Source organism: Aphelocoma coerulescens, chromosome 11 (genome assembly GCF_041296385.1).
Source record: "Aphelocoma coerulescens isolate FSJ_1873_10779 chromosome 11, UR_Acoe_1.0, whole genome shotgun sequence".
Lineage (NCBI taxonomy): Eukaryota > Metazoa > Chordata > Aves > Passeriformes > Corvidae > Aphelocoma > Aphelocoma coerulescens.
In genome coordinates, this window is record NC_091025.1 from 3498834 (window position 1) to 3516150 (window position 17317).

At 47.6% G+C, this 17317-nt stretch overlaps 1 protein-coding gene across 1 annotated transcript; it reads right to left on the bottom strand.

Moving 5' to 3' along the window:
* Positions 1-1072: 1072 nt before the first annotated feature.
* Positions 1073-15938, bottom strand: WFDC1 (WAP four-disulfide core domain 1). Its single transcript, XM_069026894.1, has 7 exons — positions 14853-15938; positions 8998-9193; positions 8166-8249; positions 6400-6540; positions 5359-5400; positions 4512-4586; positions 1073-3722 (listed from the first exon to the last, which is right to left on the bottom strand). Exons 1-6 carry the CDS (start codon positions 14994-14996, stop codon positions 4528-4530), a joined length of 666 nt encoding a protein of 221 aa, XP_068882995.1. The 5' UTR covers positions 14997-15938; the 3' UTR covers positions 1073-3722; positions 4512-4527.
* Between the last annotated feature and the right edge of the window lie 1379 nt (positions 15939-17317).

The window sequence follows — 17317 nt, forward strand, 5'->3', positions numbered from 1 at the left end:
TCTGCTGATCCAGCTGTTGGTTTCTGGGAAGCACTGACAGCACTTCAGTGTCACCTCCAGACGCTGCCTCAGGTCACGCTGTGCTTTTTCCACAGAGATCACTACCAAGCTACAGTAGCAGAAACCATATTTGCTTGCACTGGCATGGAAACGAGCTGAAATGAAACCATAACTCGGTGGTGTTCACCAGACAAAGCATTCTCTTGCCAGCCAAGGTTCTTGGTTCCCATCACCCTTCCCAGCAGGGGACAGGAGTTATGTGCACACCCCCTGTGCTCTCCCCATCCAAACGGGCCATTGCCATGAGAGGTCCAAGTGATCCCAAGGACAACTTCACTGACTCAGTGAGGAGCTGCCCTGGCACATGGTGCTGGCTGGGGTCATCTCAACCCCCTCCAAACCCTTCCAAAGTGACAGCCCCCGCTGCTGTCCCTCCGTGGCTCAGCTCCAGGAGTTTCTCTCCCTGTTCTGGTTTCAGAGGGCAGGGAAGGCAGGAAGGAGGCAGGGAAGGAGGACTCCTGCCTGCTCCTGATGAGCAGGTAGAGCAGGACTGCTGTGGGTGGGGCAGGTGGGATGGTGGAGCCTGGAAACGGCCCAACCCCTCTGCTCTGCCAGCTCTGTCCTGCCGTGGGCACAGCCCAGCTCTGGCCTTTGCCTTGGTTGGTTTCTTCACCCTCTGAGCCTCCTGCAGAGCTGCCTGAGCAGCCCAAAGCACCTGAACTGGCAGCAACAATGCCTGGTCAAACAAAGGTCACCTTCTCCAGAGACACCACCCCCAGCCTCCCCACAGTGCTGTCCACCAGCTCCTCTGTGGGCAGTGGAAATGCAGGGCCAAGAACTGAGGGTCTGACCCACAAAAGGGGCCCCTCTGGAAGGGGGCAGGGGTGGTGGATGTGTTTTGGGGTCTGTCACCTCCTTTCCAGTGGACAAAATGACTTTTGTCTCCCCGTGCCTGTGTTATGTGAGTTCTCCCAACAACTAAAAATTTAAAAGATTTGCCCTTTTTTCCATAATCCAGAGCTGAAGGTACATCAAGAAGACACAAGAGAAACAAGTGAAAAATAGACTGGTTGCTTTTTATTGAGCACCAAAGCAGAACCTGAACGTGTCTGTGCACCAGGGGCTTCACAGATCCTCGGGGATGGGGGAGGCCGTGGCCTTGTCAGCACTCAGTGACACAAGGGAAGGTTATCATAGCACCAAACATGCTGCAAAGTGTTAATGGAAGCATTAAATAAAACAACCGACACCAGTCATTTCCTACAGTGCTGCACCAGATAAAGCACCTGTCTTTGGAGAGAAGACCAGCTGAGGACAACTCACCTGCTCTGTGTTTTGATTTCAGTGTCTGAGGGATGCCACTGCTGAAAACACAGCACTTTGACAAGTCCCTTCTGTGGCTTTTGCTTCTGTTTGACAATTAATAACTTGAATTAGCTTGGAAAAAAAAAAAACTCCTGAACATTTTAGCACCATGAAAGAAGAGTGATGGCTTTGATAGCAGCCAGTAAACAGAAATTCATCATCAAATTATTAATTTGCCAATTTTCTTTTTTTAAAATTCTTTTTGCAAGCAAAAAATTCCTGTACTGTCCCAGCCAGGTGGACAGGTACGTGTTTCTGCAGCCACAAAAAACCCAGACACTGAAGTGAATGTGTCCACTCAAGTTAAGCACATTTTGGGCTGCTTTGAGAGATTACGTTGAGATGTGAAGTTTTTTTAATCTTTCATATTTGTGAATGCTCAATACCAGTTTTTCAACTAGCTCCTCACAAGGTTTTAGGTACTGGATTCTTTAGTTTAAAACAGAACAGTTTGGCATTTACTCTTCGGGGCTCAGCAGTGATCACTGGAGGGCTTTGCTCATTTAATCAGAATTTGATCTTCTTCTGCAGAAAGTAAGGCTGAACAAAATCAATCCATTTCACTGAAATCAATTCACTTCACTGAGCAGCACCAAGGAGTGAGGATAGTGGCAAGTTTCTGCTCTAAACAGAGACTGGAACTATAAAATACAGATTTGGGGCTGGATAACCTGGTCCAGTGAAGGGTGATGAGCTTTAAATTCCCTCCCAACCCAAACCAGTCCACAATTCTCTGGTCCTGTGGCTCCTGTGTCTGAGCAGGAATTCAGATCTTGTTGCAGGAAGCTGTGCAGGATGAAATTCTACAAATAGCTCTGTCCAAATGTGGTGTTGCATTGAATGCCTTGCACTTTGAAAAAAAAAGGCATGAAAAAGTGGGTGCAATAAATGAAGATATTTAGGAAAATGTGGAGCCCTTCAGCTGTTCCTTTGCTCTGTAAGGCACCCAGGACTGTGCTTAGAATAGGAAACAGAAGAGCAGTTTGGCACCTTCCATCTCTCCAGCTGCAAACGTCACATGCAAAGTATCAAGAGTCTCATAGGTGTCCTGGATTTGGCTTAAACCATTTAGTGAGTGGAAAAAAAAAAAGAATCCTGTATTTTGTGAGTGGAAGCAGGCACTTGCACTTGTGAATTGGGTATTTATATGCAGTGCTACTACTGTGCAAATTAAAATGCTAATTTCATGCATGCAGATGGGGATGTGGACTAAACCATGGAGCAAATGTGGCTTTTCTGCCAAACAATTCTGGCTGATTTGTCACAATAAATGCAACTGTCCCTTCAGGACTGCCACAGGAAAGGAAAATCTTAATAGAAAATGTGTTTTCCATTGTATAATGCTAAACAGCTAAAAGAAGCTGTGAGGCCCAAATACAAATAACCAGACCTTAAGGATTTATGGAAGCCAACACAAAGGTACAGGAGTCCTGAGGAGCAGTGGCCCATCTGCCAGACAATCCTTGTCATCACACACATTTATCCTGGATTTGCTTTTCTAATACATTTAACAAATTATCCAGACTTCTGGCCTCTTGCTGAGGTTTTGCAGGTACAAAAACACAGATTTTTTTGAGTATTAACTGTGCTGGCTAAAAAAAAGCACATTACAAAGCCTGGCATGCATTTGTGAGTCTGCTTGGATGTTGCAGGAAGGAATCTGTTCCACTATTAACTCTGAATCTGCAGCTCACCAGACTGAGAAAAGGAAAGTAACCTAAAAACATTTATAAAGCTGGTTCTGCTCCTAGCTTAGACTTCCTCAATTTCTTAAGACTTCAGGTTTAGCCATTTAGAGTGGATGTCAAGCCTGGTAAAACCTGGATGTAAACAGGCAAAGAAGAAACTTGCAGGTTTCTTTGAATTTTAAGCTGATGAAAAGGCTTCTTTAGAGGAGTTGCTCAAGACAGGCAGGCCCTGGCTTTGATCCAGAGAACCTCTTTAGTCTCACCTATTTTAAAGCACCTTAGATAGAACATTTAGGTAGAATTCTGACATCACTTTGGTAACACTGGGTTGTGTTCATGGGCCTGAAATCTGAATTGGTCACACAACAAGCATGTAAAGGGCAGGCTCTGTGTCAGCAGCCTGGTCACGGCACTGTGGCTCACTGGGGTCCCTTGGAGGTGTTTGCATTTCACTCGGAGAAGGGCAGCTGATAACCAGTGTGGTTTCCTTCAGGGGATCACACTTCTCCCCCTCCTGATGGGGTTAAAATCTGGACACATCCTGTTCCTTGGATAATGAAATTTTTTTGTCAGTGATGGGCAGGGATCAGGGGGATGCTGGAGATGTGCTTGTGGAGATGTGGGACCGGAAAGCTGCTGGGTAAAGCATTCCTTGACAGAGTGGTCCAGCTGGGTGAAAACCAAACAGAAAAAGAAAAAAAAAAGAGGAATTAAAATATTTATCCTTCCTGGGATGTTTGCACAGAACTTGTCCTTAAGTAGCTGAGTAATCTCAACAGCCAGCCTGACGTAGGTACAGAAAGACACTGAACTGCTTTGTTTTCATAACTCCCAGCTAAGCCTAAGTTAATTTTAAAGTGAAGCCGAAAGTGTTGTGAAAACCATCTTGGGACGGAACTTCTGGTATAATAAATATTTTCATTCTTTCCTACTGCAAGGCTGACAAAATGGATGGAGCTTTTGCTGTTGGCTTGCCTCTGGCCAGATAAATGTGCCTTTGCTCACATGAGAGGGTCCCAGTGCTCGGCACAACTGATCACACACATAAAATTGTCCTATAAAACCCCCCGTGTGCTGAAGTATTTGCAAGACTGACCCCTTTTTGCAGTCAGCCCAGAATAAACAGCTTTTTAATTTGTCTGGCAGGACCAGTTACACCTGCATTAGGAAAAGCCCCCAAAAAGTCTTAAGGCACATCAAGTTTTGCAGCATTTATTTTTCATCCTAAAAGTCCCTCCATCCTCTAAATACCCACAAGGCAAAGGTTCTTGGAAGAAATCAGGTGTGTCTGGTGGAATGAGAGTGCTTCATGCACCTGTGGAGGGTTTTAAGTGCTGTCCTTACTCCAGCATTTTGCTTAGAGGAAATATCCCCCTCAGACAATCGTTTCTCTGAATAATTGAATTCTAAGCACCAGCTATTTCCACCCAGCTTTCCCTTTATTCACAGGGCACTTACCCAGGCAGGCCTTCAATTAGCCTAAATGCTTCTGCTGGTCTTTCACGTAGCCGACCACATTGTTGGAATTGCTCCCTGTAAAACAAAGATCAGCAAAGTCAGGTTTTAGGCTAGGCTGGGGCAAAGGGTTTCTCAAGGTTCTCTCAGCAGTGCAGTGTTATTGGTCCCATTATTCAGCAGTTCTCTTGGAGAGCTGGGATAGACCACACTGGAATAGAGGAAAGGGAATCCTTTAATGGTTTGATCAGCCAAACTGGCCAGATTTGGCTGTTTGTAAATTTGATATCAAAGATATCTAGTTCTCTAGTTGTACCTGAATGTCACTTCCAGTCTGATCCAGATCCAAGAGGGAGAAACCAGGAGCTTTGAAGCTGAGAGGACAGGTCTGGGAGATGCTCCTGCTTCAGATTTGTGAGAGGGACCTGACACCTCTCAGGGAACATTGAGGGACTGGTTCACTGGGCTCCAGCCATCCCTTATCTCTTACCACAGTACAAGACCCTGCTTTTGACAGAGCTCTGTGTTTAGCTGCAAGGAGTCCTGGGCCAAGAGCAAAGCTCCAAAAGTATGCTTAAAAATAACAAAAGATCATTGGACTGGGTGGTTCCCCTGGAAGAAGGCTGCACCCTTTAACTCATTCTGTCACAGCTGAAAATTCTGATTCTCAGGAGTCCACAATCAGGACATTGCATATCTTAAAATAAGATCATCTGACCAAAGCATAGAGAGCTGGGGCTAAAGAATCTCTTTTTTCTGTGTACAAACCTTCATTTCATAAGGAGCAAATTTCTTGTGAGCATTGCAGGAATGATAAAGCTTAATAATAAAAATGAACACTTCAGCTTACCAAAATATTCCTTGTAATACTTATGCCTCAGGTTGTGTCCATCTGGAAAATAAGGTACGTGGTGAGTCAGCCTTCATTTTCTGTGTTAAGCTCTGACCTTTGGTGTGCAGCACAGAGAAATTAGAGATACAGACACAATAACCTCACAAAGAGGAAAATAAAAGTCCTCTGTAGCTGAAGTAATTTGGGCTGCTATAAACCTCTTATAAACTGCTGAGACTACTGAGCTCTGTGGACATAACTCACTTGCCATAAGAGTGGGGATTGCCACTAGCATTTTATAATCTTTTCAGTAGCTACAAGTCAAGGAATCAGAGGTTTTCCCAAATGAAATAAAATTTGGGTAACATTTCAGAGCATCTATTAGTATTTTACATAATTCAAGTTCCATCTAGGTTGTTCTGATTGCCATTCATATAATTATTTCAGCCCTTAGAAATACTTCATGTCTAAGACCCCCCCAGTTCTACATTACATTGGTTACTTTGAATGTTATTAAAGAAAAAGTTATAAAAGAGATGATCCAAAAACCCTGGAAAAACTCTTAATCTGTTGTGGAAGCAGCTCAGAGATCTGGTTTGATGCTTCCCCTGGTTTTTACAGTGACCAAATGGCAAAACTGATGTCTCATGTCTCTACACTGAGGTGATTTGTAGCCCAGTGCCAATGTACATATCTTACCACTCAATGAATATCTAAAAATGCTATGAGCTCTCCTGAAAAATACCTTGGCTTCTATAAGTTCCTTTATTGGGCAAATGTGTCAGCAGAATAAAGGCAACAAAGTTTTGGATGCAGAAAGCAAAGTCAGAAGACAAAACCAGACTTTACAACTCAGATTTCTTACTGAAGTGTGCAGTAACACAGAAATATTTCTAATTTTTGTGCTGCGTAGTAACAGCACATGCAGGTCACCACCTGCTCAGCTGACACAGCCCCACTGGCACAGAGAGTCCTGGTGTCCTGGTCCCTTCCTTTCTGGCTCTGCCCTGCAAACATCAGCATGCACGAAGAGAGGGAGGGAGGTGGGAGCCCACTGACCTGGGTTTCCCCGGAGCTTGATGCACTGGCCCCTGTTGGGGATGCCCTCGGCCACGTTGCCCGGGTTGATGATGTGGCACTCGTAGCCCGTGGGGCAGTGCAGGGGCTCATCCCCATCCTCAGTGGTGCTGCAGGCCTCGGCTGCAAGAGAAGCCTGAGGGTCACCCGAACATGACCACAGGGCCCCTGCTCCTGGGCAGGACCCCAGACTCCTTCCCATCGAGGGCAGCACGGGGCTGGCCCCTCCAGACCATCCTGTGTGGGTGGGTGATCCCAGTCACACCTCACACGGAGCCTGACCTGTGTCCTGGCACAGCTCAGCCCCAATCCCTGCACAACACCCTCCCCACAGCCTGATGTGCAGGGTCTGCGTGAGCCTGGGGTTGGAGACCACCCACCGCTGCCCACCCTGCTGCTGGTGACCCCTCCATGCAGCTATCCCCTCCAAACAGGGGTAGGTGTGTCCCAGCCAGGGCTCTGGCTGGCTGAGGAGTTGGGAACATGAGCAGGGAGCTGGCAGTGTCCTGCTCTGCTCTCTGCTCCACACCCATGGACCTGCTGCTGAATCCAAACCTCAGCTGTGACTCACTGCGGGGTCAGGCACTGCCAGCCCTGTCCCAAACAGAGGTTTCACCACTTTGACCCGGGACAGGCAGCACGGGCAGCACAGAGTGGGAAGGTAAAGCAGGACTCAGGCAGTGTTTGTGGCCATTAAATGTACAGACTCCACAGGGCCGCTCCACCCTCTCATTTGCAGGATTTTAATTTCGAGGACCTCTGCTGTAATTCTCATGCCGTGACTGATGGTTCTCACCTCCCTAATTACTCCCTCAAGCTGAGATGAAGGTGTTCAGATAAGGAACAAATAATATAAGCATGACAAGGATGGATGAGGAGGAACCTATTTTATCTTATTTCTAGCTGTGCAGCTCCAATGAGCTGGAGGCAGAATTTTCTCTTCAAGAACTTGGAGTTTCCATAATACATGAAAGTCAAGGCTCAGCAAGTCTGATACCATCTGTGTAAGACCAAAGAGAGGAATTTATTTGTACTTCCCATATCTGATTAAAGCTGATCAAAAGCTGGGTTAACATTTCCATGAAAAACCCAAAAACTTCAGGGGTCCATACATCTGGGAATGTCTCATAGAAGAAAACTTCTCTTCCCACCCCCCCACTCCCTCCTTATTTCAATTCTAGGTATTGGAAAAAATTAATTAAAACCCCTTTCCCTATGGAATGAACCTGAGAAGCACAACCTCATTATCAGTCTACAAAATTAGATGCTCCAGGTTCACGTGAGCTTGACACAACTCTGCAGCAGTGTGCCAGGGCTCCTGTCCAAGGCACCCAAGCCACAGCCCCAGCCCAAGGCATCTGGGTGATGAGGCCGCTCTGGATTAAAGGATCTCCCATTCCAAGTCCACCTATGGTCTATCAGGAAGCTGGCAGAAAACGTGTACGATGACAAAGCCTTTATCTAAAACAAAGATATATCTGTAATTATTTGAAGAATGGGTGCAAGCCCAGTTCCCTGCAGCATTCCTAGTGCTCTGCTGGATAATCCATCCATAAAAAGTAATTTATTTACTGTGCCAGAAACCAGCCCCCGGCACCACATGGACTTATTCCCATGGAAACTCCAGACAAACACCAGCAGCCCCAGCAGCCCAACATCCTGGGCAAGCTCTGTGTATGAGGGATTTATTCTCCAAGGCTTTTGTGTGATTATGGACCTTGCAAAGAAGACAGAGAAATGTCCTGTACCTTGTAAGACTTCCTCTGGGCCATCCAAAAGCCACCCATTGCCTCCCAGCCAGCGGGGTTTGGGCTGAACCAGCCAGTCCAGGACTGCAGAAGACAGAGACAAGAGATCACAGTGTCAAAATGCAGCAGCCACAGGGCACAGAACTATGGAAAAGTAATGGATTTCCTCTAGGGGCCTGTGAGGAGGCTGCCTGATGTTTGGATCTGATTTTGACATATATTTGTGCTTTTGTTGTCCCAGTGGCAAGGGAGACGTGGATGTTACCCAGGGCCACAAGAACTTGGTGTCCTGAAGGCCCAAGCAGCTGCTGCTCCCCATTCTCATTCCCATGGCAGGGAACGATGAGGTGGCTGCCTCACTTCTGTCAGCACTAATTCAGGTTGGTATTGCTTCTTTTCCTGATATAGAAACACAGGATCACAGAATGGTTTGGGTTGGAAAGGACCTTCAATCTCATCTCATTCTACCCCTGCCGTGGGCAGGGACACCTTCCATTATCCCAGGTTGCTCCAAGCCCCGTCCAACTTGGCCTTGGACACTGCCAGGGACGGGGCACAGAAAATGCCCTCTCAGGAAAAGAACTGGCCTAGACTGACTTCTACAGTTTGACCCCGTGGGAATTTCGCAACACCAGCTGGCCTTGGACACCTTTTTAACTCATCAACCCCCCAGAAACCAGAAGGGTGGAACTGAGCTCCATCCCCAGCTCGCACTCAAGCCTCCCACCCCACACCCGACGCACATGGGGATGACCACCACCACCACCACCACCATCACCCCCATCTCTGCAAGCTCCTCTCTCTCCCAGTTTGCCCACTGCTCCCGCCCTACCTGGCGGGGGCTGCACGGACTCGAGGCAGGCGTAGATGCAGCCGTTGTAGCAGCAGCGCTTGTGGCGCTCGCACTCGGAGTCGGAGCGGCAGCTGGGCACCTCGCAGGCGCGCTCCGGGAGGCTCTGCGGCGGCGGCGGGCACCGGTCGTTCTTCTGGTAGTGGGAACTGTGAGAATGAAGAGGGTACTCATAATCCTTGCAAAGAGAAGAAAAGGAAATCAGGTTTGGCGTAAGGTGAGGACCCAAACATCCCGCCAGCTGAAGCAGGAAAAGGGGTTTCGAAAGTGGTTTTTTGAGTATTTGTCAGAGAGGTGGATTAACTCTCCAGCTCCCCCAGAGCTGTATGATCCCCTCAGTGAAGTGCTTTGGGAACAGCAACCAGTCACTAAATGAGTGTGTGGAACTCGTTTTATAATTGAGATTATTGCAATGAAAATTAGGAGATTGAAAATAATCCTTTAAAGTCTCGTATATTTGTCTGGGAAACAGAGAGAAAGACTCCAGGCATCCTCATGATGAGGACACCAAAACACTTCGGTAGGGAAGCAGGAAATGAGAGCACTGTGTTGTTTTGGGACATGGAACAAATGCCCCTGGTAGCACCTCTCTCCTCAGTGGGCTCCTTCCACCTCCATCACCTGGTCTGGACCAGAATTTATAGGGGAGCCTTTCAAGTGTATCCACTGTGGAGCTCTGGGTTGTTAAATTAGAGACCATTTCTAAAACATGGGACATGGGACATGGGTGAGATCTGTGAGAGTGATGCCAGCTTCATCCCGAAGGAAATGAGGCCGTGTTTGAGTGACACAGAAAGGAGAGCTGCTCATTGCACACTAACAGCACAAGGGAGGTGTAAAGTGGATTAACAGGCACAGGTTTTTAGCAGGAACACCTATGGGGCACCACTCAGATATTTTTCACACTGGGGGTGTTTTAGCAAGAAGCCAAATCCCTGCAGCAGAGAGGTGAATCACCCCAGCCCACTCCTTTCTCACCTGTGGCTCAACCACTCGCTCACCTCTGGGCTCCAGCTCAGCTCCCCAGGGCAGCAGAAAGTGCTCAGGGCACTCAGGTCTCAGATTTATTAACAACCATTTACAAGCTCTAATAAAATCAAAAGATGGAATCTGGATTTGCACTTTTACAAGAGCTCAGCATCAAGCCAGGGCTGTGAGGTGAGCGCTGCCATGGCCTCACGAGCAGGCTGCTAAGAGTCATAAATACAAATAAATGTGTATAAATATACACGTGGCCCAATCACTGGTGTGTTCCAAAATCAGTGATGAGAAACTGGGGTTGTTATTCCAAGGAAAAACATGGTGCAACTGTCCCCCAGGGGTTTCTAGGAAATTTCAGCACCAGGCTATGGAGAAATTTGAGGTGAGATTAATATCCCTCTGTACCTACATCCTGCTCCATCCTTATTGCTGAAACCCCCAATAGCTCCTTTGACAGCAGCCTATTCCCACATGGATTCTCCCAAAAACCAAGGAGAGGCCATTGCACAGAGATGGAGTGTCAGAGAGACAGAGAATTTCTGATATTTTCACTAATGACAGTCTCCTGCCCTGTTCCCAATACCAATAAAAAATTTCCTCTTTTTCCTTTAAAACCCTTCTGCGACATTGTTTTCCCCTGAATTGATAGGCTGTTAAAACCACTAAAAAGGTTTGGAAAAACCCAATTTTGATGATGTTTTCCATGCTGAAGCTGCAAGCTCTCATATTAGCCCACTCCTCAAAAGCTGCAAACACTCTAAAAAATTTGAAACATGCTTTAAACTTGAAGATATTGAAAAAATCCCTTTTATATTTTTGGGTGTTGTTGGATTTTAAATAGAGAAAATTTTCAGACCAGGTATAATTTTGGGATATAAGGCAGCACCGAACAATTAATCTGTGCAGTTCCAAACATTAAACAGGTCTCCTTGTTGGAGGGAGTGTTCATCCTGGAAGGCCACAGTCTACTGTTCTATTTGAAAGGTCATCTGCAGACAGAAATGTGACCAAAATAATACTGGCAAATAATGGATACATGAAAAAACGGCCAAACAATTACTGCAGAGATGATTCAGAAACCAAGAAGCCAAAATTGCAATGAACAGCTGGCTCCATAAATGAAATTTCCGTTGGGGAACAATGTAACTGTTGCAGCCAAATAACTTTGTACCTCCTGACTTCCCTGCCCATTTCTCTGCTCACCTATTGCTCAGAACTAATTTCTTTCAAAATAAGAATATTTTTGCTTATTTGGTCTAATAAAATAATTGCTCCTTGTTTCTGTGTGCATCAAACAGGATTCCCTCAATCCCCAAAATAACCTGGTTAAGGATGTCCCCAGGTTTGGGTTACAAGGTTTTTTAGAAGTTCTCCCAGGATTCACAGTTTGGCTCTGATTTATTATTTTTACAAATTGTGATGACAGTCAAAATTTCCTTAAGAACATTTTTCAATGCAAGATGTGAATTATTAAATCAGAGAGACTTATTAGATCATTTAATGACAATATCTGCCTTAGACATAGCCAGAAACAAACTAAGGGGAGAAGTTCAGAGTTCAGCTGAGGAACCCTGGAAGTCTACAAGGATGAGGAAAAACGTGAATGGAATCACTCAGTCTCAGCCATAATTTCAACAGCAACTGAGGGATGCAGTCTTCCTCCCCAAAGTCCCAGATCTGTCCTGTTATTTGTGCCTGGAACTGGTCCCTGAGCTTGTGTCAAAGCAGAGTTCTCTGCTAATTCATTTTCTGCATGGAGCCCCTCGAGGTGACACATGAGGTTTATTTCAGCCTCCCACCACCAGCTCTGGCCCTGGCAGCTGTTCCCAAACACTGGCCATAAAGCACCTTTCCTCTGAAAAAAAAATACACAGGCAGGGAGAATTTAGAATCCCCCAATATTTCCATCAAAGACGTGGAGAATCACACGTCATTGGTGATCAAAGTGGCAAACACCAGACTGAAGGCAGGTTAAGCAATCTGAAGGACAAGACCAAAGCAATGGGAATAATCTCCTGTTGTTGTTGGCTCTGGGTTTGTCATTTTGGTTCTGCTGTTTGCAGGAGGAAGAATGCTGCAGGATTGGGGTGGGCTCCAAGAAGATGCACAATAGTGATTAAAAGGCTGGAAAGCAGGGAGTACTGAAAAAGGGCTGTGTGTGTGCAGGTTCCAAAGCGGAGGCTGAGGCTGCTCTGCTCACAGGTTATTCTCAGGATATGGGGGCCAGAAATCTCATTGTGCTGACCTGGGGCACAAAGAGGGTACCCCAGTGCTGATTTATGGCAGCTGGCTGGAGAGTAAATAAACTGTTGGAAGAGCATTACAGCAGCTGTGAGGAATTCTTCATCTCTGGAAAACTTTAAAAGAAGGCTGGGATTTTTCTGAAACACTTGCTGCAGCTGACAGTGGAATGAAATCCAGGCTGGCCCAGTTCTCCCCAACAGACATGATGGGTGTTTTTGTAATGAACTGAAGCCCGCTCCCAGGTAGCTCCCTCACTCTGCCCTTTGGGAACAGTCCCTGGCATGTGGGGGCTGCACAATACCAGCTGCAAATCACTGAACTTGACAAGTGTCCCTCTGGCTGTAAAATGCCTGGATTTGTTAAAGCCAGAAGCCAAGCATCCCACTGTGACTGCCAGGTTTTTCTCCTCGCTGCAATCCCCCTTTCTCCCTTCTCCATTCCCACTTGACCCCTCCTTGCCAACCAACACCCTTCCTCAGGGTGAATGAAAATCCCCTGGCCAGACCACAAGCCAGCTCCTCATCCTCACACCTTCCTGTCATTCTGCACCCAGCATTTTTCTGGATACGCTCCTCCTGCTGTAGCCTCAGATTTTCTGGACTCAGACCACACAGCCCTGGCTCAGCTCCCTCCCCCGTGTCCTTCGGGGCTCCCACAGGGATGTCTGTGGCCCATGTCCCATAAGCACCTCCACGTGCCATCCCTCCCTCCAAGTGACTCACAGATGAGCTGCTCTACCCCCAGACTCTGATATTCCAACTGCAGGGAACACACAGCATTTGGTAGGAGAGAAAACACCCCTCTGAGAAACCAGAGGGGCTGCCAGAACGCACTGCTGGTGGAGAAGAGGATGGGGAGCAGACGCTTTCCCCCTGACAAGGCTTTGAAGAGGAGAAAGAAAAGCATTTTCTGTTTTTCCTGGATCAATGTTTCTGTCAATATGAGCGATTCTAGCTGAGCTTGCCAGATCAGTAGCACCTGGATGCCAGGAAAAACAGTGCTTTGAAGAAGTGCAGGTTGAAAGAAGAGGATATGTCCTCAGGGGAGCCGGCTCTTCGCCTGGGCAGGGCTCGTTATCTGAAGATCAACATGTAAATTCCTGTTCTGCTCCCGTCCTATCTCTCTGGGTCATTCACCTCATAGTTCCTATTAAATTTGAGCTTCACTTTGAAACATGGCAGAAGAACATCCATATAAATGCACTTTCCAGTCAGTGATTTTGCAGGAAATGCAGCTCTTTTATCACCATTTTCCAATTAAAGTGCAAACCAGAGTATTCCCTGTCCCAAGAGAGGCTAGAATGAAGAAAACATCTTACAAAATCCTGAGGTGCCTTTCAAATATCAGCACAATGTTTTCTGCAAAATTTCAATGAGACAAGACAGAATTGGAGCTCACTCATCAGGGGCAAGGGATGTGTGTCACAATTCTGAGTCAGAAATTGCACAAACCAAATGTTAGCCATGCACAAACATCACTCTAAAAGTCATGGGCATTAAAACATCCTTTCTGAATTAAAAGCTGCAGGAAAGAGATGGAGGAATCTGCGTGTGACACCAAGGTGCTGTTTATGCACATGCAGCGGCTGGAAGATGCAATCAGACCTGAACATAAGAAATTAGGCTGGTGGGGGCTTGCACCCAAGCAATTCGAGGGGCAGAACCCTTGGGTCAGTTCTAAGGGGACTTTGATGGATCAAGTAAAAATTTCAAATTTATAACTTTTCTTCTTTTTAAACAACAAGTCCTAGAAGTCAAGCTATCAAATAATTTTCCTTTTTTCATTTCCATTTCCTCCATGGCCATCTCTAGCAGCTGTTCGGCCCAGACACACCAGGACAAGACCCAGCACCATCCCCTCCACTCCCAGTAAGTTGCTGCCCCAGTTCCAGCTCCAGCACTCGTGCTCCGAGTGGATTTGGAAGCGGTGGCTGTGCTCAGTGCCCTGTGAAGCCTGCAGGCTGCCAAAAGCAGGCAGGCACAGATGGTGCCACCGAGTGTCTGCCAGGGCGTGGGCAGCAGCTCTGCTCGCAGGGAATGTGCCAGGCACGGCACAGCCACGGGAACGGATTTCTGGGATCGCCACCCTTCGAGGTGATGGGCACGCCGCCCCGGCACTGGGGGTCTGAGGGCTCTGTGCTCCAGGGATTTACAGAACCCTGGGCAATGCCACCACACCTTACCTCGGGGAGCTGGACACATTTCACCCAAAGTTACCCCAAAAAGCATCACAGGAGCTGGCCAGGGAACCCTCCCTGCTCCAAGCCATAAATCCCATTATCTTCTTCCCACCAAACCTATCCCCGGACCTGCAGGCTTTGTATCCCCCTTCTCCCCGGTCACTTTTGCCTTGCTGCCCTGCGGAGTTTCCAGGAAAAGCCGTTCCAAAGCCCTGTCCCTGCTCCGAGCGCGCTTCCCAAGCTTCCCCCTGCAGCAGCTAGGTGGCAAAAGTTCCGTGCAGCCTGGGAAAACTTAAGGAATCCTGTTAGAAAGAGACAGCCACCGATCCAAACACTCCTGATCCCTAAATGCGTAAGGAAAACACCCCTTTCGCGGCGAGCATCCCCAGCTCCCCCCAAAATCCTCCCCCAAAATCCCCCCACCCTCACTCACATCGTATTTCTCCGTCATTTTCAGCAGAGCACGCTTCCAGAGAGTCCTGGCACAGCCCGGGTCCGGCAGCAGGACCGAGACACACAAGGCTGCAGCGAAGACCTTTTTACAGAAATGCATCTCTGGCAGCAGCCTGGGATCCATATTTCCAGGGAGAGATGAAATAAGGAGCGCGGCTCTCGGGATCCAGGCGGTTCCGAGGCTTGGCAAGGAGAGAGGGAGATGTGGAGGGAGGGAGAGTGAGGGCTGAGCGCTCTGAGAGCCGCTTTTCCCTGCGCAGCTTCTGGGAAGGGAAAAGGGGGGTGGAAAAAAAAAAAAAAAAAAAAAAAGAAAAAGGAAAAAAAAGAAAGAAAAAGTAAAAGGAGCCCAGAGGCAGAAGCCGGGAGCTGCTGTTGAACTTCTTTAAGTTAGATCAGGTTCTCGGCTCACATGTTCACACAAAGCTCGCGCTCTGCTTGAGTGATGGACGGGAAGATTACTTGGAAAGATTATTTTTAGACCTTTGTTCCCAACATCTGGCATCCTCCGAGAGCCCCATTCAAAGCCAAAGCGTGGGATCAGATGACAGCTGCCGCAGGGGGAAATGAAGGTCTTGGAGGGGTGGGCTCGGCAGATTTTTGCAAACAGTTCACCCAAACTTCTCAAGAGACTGGGCTCTCCCTTTGTGTGCTTCCCACCGTGCCCCCGGCTGTGGGTTTGCATCACGTTTTGACAAAGTGATAACTTCATCTGAAGCTCGCTCGAAGGAAATGATTTAATGACATGATAAACATTCAGGGCTTTAATTAAACCAAGGTGACGTTGGTGTTCCGAAAATGATTTTGAAGGAGGGGGAAGACGTGACCATTAGGGAAAAATAAATTCGGGTGTGGAATAGGGAAGGAAGGTGGTTCAGAAATTATGCAAGCACAGAGAAAGCAAGGAAGGGGACATGAGTCAGGCTGTGCATGACAATGGGAGGGACAGAAGGAGTGGACGTGGCGTTTTGGACATCCCCATGGACATCCAGTGCCTGAAGGATGGGAATGGACTCGTGAAGTCAGGCTGAAAGCAGCCCAGCATCCTGCCTGGGATGGAGACAGAAGCAGGTGCTGAAGGAGAACCGTGAGAGCGAGGCAGCTGTTACATACCCGTGTGTAAATATGTGTGGCTGCAGGTATAGGACTTTAGAGACATCAGGAGTGCTGCTCAGGGCTTGCTGAGCCAAATGTGGGGGCTATTTTATAATTCCCCCGAATTTCTCCTCCAGCAGCTTGTCCAGTCTCCCCCTGAATGAAGAAACAGAACCACAAAACTTGTCGAGATGCAGACACTAAGCTCTGTTTGCCTTTGCTTTACCCCAGCTGCAGCCCCGCTGAGCAGAGAGGAGCCTTGCTGGATGCATTGGATTAATTTTACATCTACTCTAAAATGGGTCTGCAGAGGAGGGTTATACCCTGTGGACAAACACAGAAAAAGATCTTCCAATTATTCCTTATACCTGAAAGCTGTGGAAATTCACTTTGATCCATGCCCAAGTGTCAATAGCTGCACACAAGTGGGAACCAAAGGATTTCATCTTGAAGCTTGCCAGGATATGATGGTGGGAACCTGAATAAAGAGCAAGGTGTGCCTTAAAAAGCTCTGTATGTAAGGGAAAGTATTTGATTTGTTTAGAGTTAAGGTTCCTAAAGGTTTTCTAGCAGTAACTGTGCTTTGGGCAGTTCTCTCTATATCTCTACTGCTATGAAAAACTTCTTAGTAACAAAACCTGTTCAATTAATGCCAGGGAATTTAGTGGGGAAGTAAAGCCAGGGATTACTCTTATGGGGGGGAAAGAGAGGGGTGGGGAAAAGGAATGAAGAGTTAAACTGGAGAGGGTCACCTCCCTCACAGCCACAGAGGTACAAGGTGGGGGGTCCCAGTGGGATAGCACAAGTGCCTGGCCTCTGCATGGTCTGGGGATTCCCAAAGGAGCTCTGCCAGCAGGAGTTTGAGAGGGAATCCCTGTGGAGATGCACTGACCCTGCATGGCTGTGTTTGTGCAATCCCATCCCTGCTTGATCCATAGAGTCATCCCTTAAGGTGCAAGCGGGGTTTTGGGGGCTGCCAGGGTTTGAGGTGGCCCCATGGTGCAGTTGTTTCAGGCACAGAAGGGGACAGGGAGGGAGCATTTGGGCTGGAGAGCATTTTGTGCCACAGAGGCTTCAGCCTCCACCTGGCTGCTGAGAAGGCTGTCTCAGCAGGGAGCACAGCTCCAGGTCCCTGTCACCTGCTCTGCATCATTTCGCCAGCTCTCCTCTCCCCCAGAGCTGCAGTCATGCATTTCAAGCAGAATTTATCCCAGTTTTCCTTCAAACAGGTCACTTTCCTCAGGCTTCTCTCTTCATTTAACCATAACTGTGGACAGCTCACATCCACAGCTCAGCCCGTGGAAAAGTGACTCCCTAAGGACTGAAGTGTCACCTTTGGATGCTGGCAGAGCT